The following is a 6,155-nucleotide window of genomic DNA, read 5'->3' as shown; positions in this document are numbered from 1 at the left end:
CCATCCAATTGCGAAAATAAAAAAAAACAAATTTATTCTCAACTTCGAAGCTTTGAAGTTTGAGGATAAATTTTTTTTTAATTTTCTCAATTGGGTTGTTTTATTGATCATGATCTTTAAATATTACAAATTGATAATTAAAGTTGATACATATATGTAAATAAGAAAAGATAATAATAAAACAATCCAATTGCGAAAATAAAAAAAAATAAATTTATTCTTGAACTTTGAAGCTTCGCAATTGAATTATTTTATTGATTATATGTATCAAGTTTAATTATCAATTTTTTTATTGATTTGTCATGCCTTCAATCTTGTACAATCATTTAACACAAATAATTATCAATCTGTAATATTTCAGGTTATAATACTTTCCAATTTTTTAGGAATAATTTCGTATATTTTGAGCATATATATATTAATTCTTTTTAATACAATATTTATAAATTTTTTGAATAAATTATTATTTGCATGAATGTATTTTTCGAAACTTCGAAAGAATTCGAAGATTTTAATGCTGAAGCTTCGAAGTTCGAATGTCGAAGCCTTCGAGGCAAATCACCAGCCCTACTTAATATTGATTTGCACATATATAACATATATATATTCTTATTACTATAATTTATGATTACAGAACAACGTGACGAGAATTTAAATTTAGACAATTGGAATCAACATAGAATGCCATGAGTGACCTCAGAGTGTATCCTTATTTTACAAATTATTTCTTTGTAGTAAGATTTGTTGAGAGATCCTCGTTTGTAATATAAGATTCTTGTTTTACAAATTATTTGTGTGCAAGATACTTGCCGTCCAATTCATTGCCTTTGAAACCTTAACGTTATCACACCAGGGAACTGTCTGTGCCTTTTCCAAGCGCTAGAGAAGCAGATGTCGCGTATCAAGCGCTCCGGGTCGACAAGGAGCCGTCGAGCAGCGGAGTCACGAAGAGGCTCGCATTAAACGACAGCGTTTTGGACGTGTAAGCGCAAAATTGCATTAAATTTTTCTGCATGTCGTTTTTTCGCCGCTGACGTTCGTCGTTCTTTACAGGTCATTCAGCGGCAAGGAGGCGAGGAAGGTGCGCGTGGCGCTTACCTCCTTCTTCGATAATCTACTGCTAGTCACGGAAACGATCGAGCAATTCGGTCCACCCGAGCCGACATACAGTCATTACTGAATCGACAATTCGTCGATTGTATTTTCTCCCGATTGTACATATTTCGCCTGTGTGTTTTTTTTTTAATATAGACGCGCTATGGAACACACTCCAGCGCCTTACGGCCCCAGGGCCGTCTACGGATACGCCATGTATATCGGGTCGAATATGCTCTTCCTGTTGTACGTGATATGGGCGATAATACCGGACGAGGTGCTGCACGATTATCTAGGCCTGACTTACTGGCCCTCCAAGTATTGGGCGGTCGCGATTCCCATATGGGCGCTGACCGCTCTGGCTACATTCGCGTTCCTCATTTATCCGGCCATCAATATGCTGATAACGCCGGACATCGATGATATTCGCACCATCACGGATAAGTACGCTCTGCAGAGGACCGAAACCGCCCCGGGTGGAATACCGGCCGTATCCGACATACCGATCACAGAAGTTTGCAGGAGACTGTATCTGAGAGGAGATAACTCGTGATTGTTTATTCTAGTAATTATAATTTTTTTTAAACATATTTTCTTCACATTGAGGCGGGTGTAGCTGCAAAGAACCATGAATCTCTCAGCGTGATGTAAGAGTATCCATACTTCCTTTGGAAATTTTTTCTGTGTCAATAAATATTACATAGGTTTACGTCATAATTAAAATCCGAGGGGTAAACCGCTGAGGGCATTGCTACAGGCATTACTGGACATTTCTTGAGCATTACTGAGGTCTATTTTTTATAGCCAAACTACTGCACTAGTTTATCTTTCTCTTTCTACATTGGAAGAAGAAAGATAAACTCTGAACTAGTGTAGCCAACTATAAAAAACAGACCTACTATTACGTTTTATTTGTAAACAATCGACAATTGTTTTATGTCAAACATATATTTACAACATGTAATAAAGTGTGAATGTTAAGTAAATTACGCTAAATAATAAGATTGCGTTCTTATGATGTTATCCGTGGGGCATTACGGTCGGTCAGAAATTGAGCATTACTAGGCATTATGGTGTACAGTCATGGACACATCGGTTGCGACATTTTCGTTTTTACAAGTTTCAAAACGCACTAATATTTTGCAAATGCGGACCACGATTGGTGTTATACTGTCTCTAGACTAAAGTACACTCGCTCACTAAAAGGTTGCGACACTTTTTTTTTATAGGTTTCTAATTTATATTTAATATACGTACGTATATACTTTATAGATAACTAATATTTTGCAAATGCAAACCACGATATACTATCTTTAGTCTAAGAGTATAACACCAATCGTGGTCCGCATTTGCAAAATATTAGTGCGTTTTGAAACCTATAAAAAAGAAAGTGTCGCAATCTTTTAGTGAGCGAGTGTACATCGTGGTTCGCATTTACAAAATATTAGTTATCTATAAAATATATATTATGTATATTAAATATATATTGGAAACCTATATAAAAAAAAGTCGCAACCGATGTGTCCACGACTGTACATTTGATTTTGATTAGCGGTTTACCCTTCGTTAAAATCCGTGTAATGTTTCAAAATGGAACTTGTGTTATGGGACCATTTTCAAAATAAACGACTCGCTACGATATGTTAAAATAAAAATTACAAATAAATGTACATCAGGAATATATATGTATTTTATGCATTTATTATTAATAAATGTACAATATATGTGTACAACATTGATCGATCAGCTGCAGATTGACGTCTTTCCTTATAATGTAAAAATAATAAAAATAGGTAAAAATACTTTATAAAAATTGTAACTTTTGTAAAAATCCGACAAATTATATTTATTGTATAATGTAGTATTGCACACATTTTTCACTATATATATACATCACTGTACGCGAGATATCTCCACGCCATACATTATATAATTCGACACAAATGCCATTAGTATGGGCCGCGGAACGATAGTATCAATATTTATCGCTAATCCACAATGAGAAACTTAATTCTCGAGAAGGACCTGTGCGAGAGAAGTGACGGGAACGACGGCAGGGACGATTCTTCTACGCGCGTTTTTCATACCGAGGATCCCCCCCAGATCGCTGATCTGCGGCTATTGTTAAAAGATAAAATTCGCAAAAGCGAAATATTTTGTAGCTTCGAAATCATTTCCACGCGGAAACCCAATGCGTTTTACCGAAGGTCTGTACAGCGAAAAATATATCGCGTTTCAGCACCGACAACACGATGATTTTTCAATTAGAATAATAACAAGAGCAAGTTTTTTTTTCTCTCGATACACTTCGATATGAATTCGATATTTTGGTATTTTATTGAGGTTATAACTAACTGTGCATGATTCTCTCTCTCTCTCTCTCTCTCTCTCTCTCTCTCTCGATTTTCTTAAAACTAATATCGGTCTTTGCTTTTTTTTTTTTTTTTTTTTTTCGAGAAGACGATACAGAAAAAAATCAATGCACGAAAAAATATATGTAAATAATTATATACATATGCAATGTAAGTAAATATATAATGGATATTATAGGCTCCTCGTAGGTATGGAAGAATATTCGCCCCTCTTTTACGCGTTAACGTGGCACAACGAAGCGACTTCCGATAACGATGGGTATCTGCCGTTGGATCTAGCGAAGAATTTTCCACCCAATACTCTCTTACACTTAGCGGCTAGAAGTCTAAAGCGTGATGAAGTCATGCACATCCTAAAAAAAGCCCTCGCCTTCGGAATAGTTAATATATTTGCATTGCGAGGAGGTAATAAATTGATCTTTCTGGAGTTTTAAGAGACCCTTCAACCAAAGCTCCGATTATCTTAATTGGCGAACGTTTTATTTATTTATAATCACATATATATCTTATAATTTTCTATTAACGTATACATATATATAGAATAATTAATTTTTCTGACAAACAAACAAAATTAGATCAGAAATAATAAATTATTTTGAAATTTTGCCGTAGGTAGTCCTGAATTAATTATTGCCTAAGTTAATTGGAATTTCATCAAAGTTGCCTTTAAATAGTTAAATCTTCCGAACACATCTGAATATTAAAATGTCTCAGAAATTCAAAAATAAACTTATAACTTTTGAGATACCAACATTTCGGCAGGCTCGAGATACGATCGCGTATATGTCGTAGTGTACCGTTAAACGACCACGATTAATGCAATTCGAATCGTATGCGAATGTGATTATTATCAGAACCGGGAGAATTAAATTCGTGCGATAAAAACCGGTCCTATCTATCAATCTGCTTGAGTATTTTGTCGGGGAAAGTCCCATACAGCACAGATTATTGCAGCAATATTGCAGTAACATTGCAATAATGTTCCAGCAATATTGCAACAACGTTGCAGCAATGTTGCTGCAATATTGCTGGAACATTATTGCAATGTTGCTGCAAGTTTATGTGCTGTATGCATGGGTACATTATGTATACATTTGGCCGAATTGTATTGTAGATTCGTTGTCTGACTGTGAGAGCGGTGACTTCGAGCACGCAGCAGATCTGGTCGCTTTTATCAGAGAGCGGTTCGGCGATACGTTCTGCGTGTGCGTCGCGGGTTATCCGCAAATTCATCCCGAATCGCCCACCAAGGAGTTGGACTTGCATTACCTGAAAGCAAAAGTATATATATATATGTATAATGACATGAGTTATATTTAATGACTGTGTTCGCAGTTTGGCGCTTACAAGCATTATTTGTCCTTATTTAACATTTGATAAACAACAATAAAGTGTTGCTGTAAGCAATGTGTATAAGCGCCATAAAGCGAACGCAGCCTTAATTATTATATCTTGCGCGATCAGCGAGTGATAATTGCCCAAATACGAACACTCCGGCCAATGTAAAATAATTTTAGGTGGAGGCGGGCGCAGATTTTATCATAACGCAAATATGTTTCGAATCTCGAGTCCTGATAGACTTCGTGAGAGATTGCCGGGAAATCGGGATTCGGGTTCCGATCCTACCCGGGATCCTCGCGCCGATGAATCACGCGTGTCTGGAGAAAATGACCAATATGTGCGGACTTGACGTGCCGGTCGAAATTAAAGACGATTTGGTACGAATGAGGGACGACGATCAAGCGGCGAGGAAATATTCAGTCGACCTGGTAGCGCGAATAATTACGGACGTGATTAGAAGCGGAGCCACATCTGGTTTTCATCTTTTCACGTTAAATAGGTAAAACCATTAAACAGAGCGCTAATTTAAGCGAGAGAATAATAATATGCTTTTTAAAGATAATTTTTCCCGCGTATTATACATTTATAGATTATCACTGGTGGCGGAAATATGCAAACGCATAGAATTTTTTAAAGAGGAAACCCCATAGGGATCAAAATCAACCGCGTTTTGGATTCACGTTTCCCAAGAAAGCCACGAGTCAAACAGGAAAAAAAAGTTAATTTTTTGTACAAAACGAAATAAAGTCAATCGTATTTATTTTAAATATTATTAATTATAATTTCATTATTTATTGCAATTATTTAATTGTGTCAGCACATTTATAAAAGGAGACATTCTAACCACACTATATGTATATACTAATCGGTATAATGTTAAAGGCTGGAAAAAACCGGTTTTTTCAATTTTTTCGGTTTCTTTCCCAAGAGATAGAAAAATTTAATAATGAAAAATTTCACGTGTATATATATATATATATATATATATATTCGTAAAACCTATCACATTTGCAACACATTGATACCACTTTTCAAAATTTTAAAATTTTATAACAAATATTTATTGCTGGATAATGTTAAATACAAAAAAAATAAAAAGCATAGAAGAATAAATAAAACAGAATTAATGTATTTTTCAAATAAAATGTATATGGCTCTAATTGACAATTATTAATAATCAAAATTCTTTAAAAATACTTAATATAAACATTAAATCTTAATCTTTACACTAGTTGTTAGAATATATTGCGTTTCCTAAAACAGTTTATTTAATAATAAATAATTCTCACTTCCCCAATCAGCACACAATATTTTTTTAATGTTTTTTAAAGATCGGAAGAGCACACG

At 34.9% G+C, this 6,155-nt stretch overlaps 3 protein-coding genes across 6 annotated transcripts; all 3 read left to right on the top strand.

Annotated features, from left to right (window-relative positions):
• Positions 1-627: 627 nt before the first annotated feature.
• On the top strand, positions 628-1,207 carry LOC105456891. Its single transcript, XM_011701255.1, has 3 exons — positions 628-703; positions 854-982; positions 1,054-1,207. The coding sequence occupies exons 1-3, from the start codon at positions 687-689 to the stop codon at positions 1,178-1,180; spliced, it is 273 nt and encodes a 90-aa protein (XP_011699557.1). The 5' UTR covers positions 628-686; the 3' UTR covers positions 1,181-1,207.
• Positions 1,208-1,237: 30 nt separating this feature from the next.
• On the top strand, positions 1,238-2,908 carry LOC105456890 (phosphatidylinositol N-acetylglucosaminyltransferase subunit P). 2 transcript variants are annotated; one of them, XM_011701254.1, is made up of 2 exons: positions 1,238-1,517; positions 2,617-2,908. In XM_011701254.1, exons 1-2 carry the CDS (start codon positions 1,259-1,261, stop codon positions 2,718-2,720), a joined length of 363 nt encoding a protein of 120 aa, XP_011699556.1. In that variant the 5' UTR covers positions 1,238-1,258; the 3' UTR covers positions 2,721-2,908. The 2 variants fall into 2 exon arrangements, with proteins under 2 accessions (XP_011699556.1, XP_011699555.1); XM_011701253.1 differs by lacking the exon at positions 2,617-2,908 and having other exon boundaries at positions 1,238-2,081.
• Positions 2,909-3,025: 117 nt separating this feature from the next.
• Positions 3,026-5,568, top strand: LOC105456889 (methylenetetrahydrofolate reductase). Of its 3 annotated transcripts, none has more exons than XM_011701250.1 (5): positions 3,026-3,302; positions 3,646-3,872; positions 4,582-4,748; positions 4,985-5,307; positions 5,398-5,568. In XM_011701250.1, exons 1-5 carry the CDS (start codon positions 3,094-3,096, stop codon positions 5,456-5,458), a joined length of 987 nt encoding a protein of 328 aa, XP_011699552.1. In that variant the 5' UTR covers positions 3,026-3,093; the 3' UTR covers positions 5,459-5,568. The 3 variants fall into 3 exon arrangements, with proteins under 3 accessions (XP_011699552.1, XP_011699553.1, XP_011699554.1); XM_011701251.1 differs by having other exon boundaries at positions 5,367-5,459; XM_011701252.1 differs by having other exon boundaries at positions 3,202-3,302; positions 3,657-3,872.
• Positions 5,569-6,155: the final 587 nt, after the last annotated feature.

Source organism: Wasmannia auropunctata, unplaced genomic scaffold (assembly GCF_000956235.1).
Source record: "Wasmannia auropunctata unplaced genomic scaffold, wasmannia.A_1.0 LD335513.1, whole genome shotgun sequence".
NCBI classification, from domain to species: Eukaryota; Metazoa; Arthropoda; class Insecta; order Hymenoptera; family Formicidae; genus Wasmannia; species Wasmannia auropunctata.
The sequence above is the reverse complement of the archived record's forward strand: the minus strand, read 5'-3'. Positions and strand labels throughout refer to the sequence as shown.

Excerpts from the sequence above, each read along its gene's own strand:
- LOC105456891 (XM_011701255.1), top strand. Across the intron at positions 983-1,053 it reads AACGACAGCGTTTTGGACGT|GTCATTCAGCGGCAAGGAGG; the intron begins GTAAGCGCAAAA and ends CGTTCTTTACAG.
- LOC105456890 (XM_011701253.1), top strand. The coding sequence starts at position 1,259 with ATGGAACACACTCCAGCGCCTTACGGCCCCAGGGCCGTCTACGGATAC.
- LOC105456889 (XM_011701250.1), top strand. The coding sequence starts at position 3,094 with ATGAGAAACTTAATTCTCGAGAAGGACCTGTGCGAGAGAAGTGACGGG. Across the intron at positions 3,303-3,645 it reads CCCAATGCGTTTTACCGAAG|GCTCCTCGTAGGTATGGAAG; the intron begins GTCTGTACAGCG and ends TGGATATTATAG. Across the intron at positions 4,749-4,984 it reads TGCATTACCTGAAAGCAAAA|GTGGAGGCGGGCGCAGATTT; the intron begins GTATATATATAT and ends AAATAATTTTAG.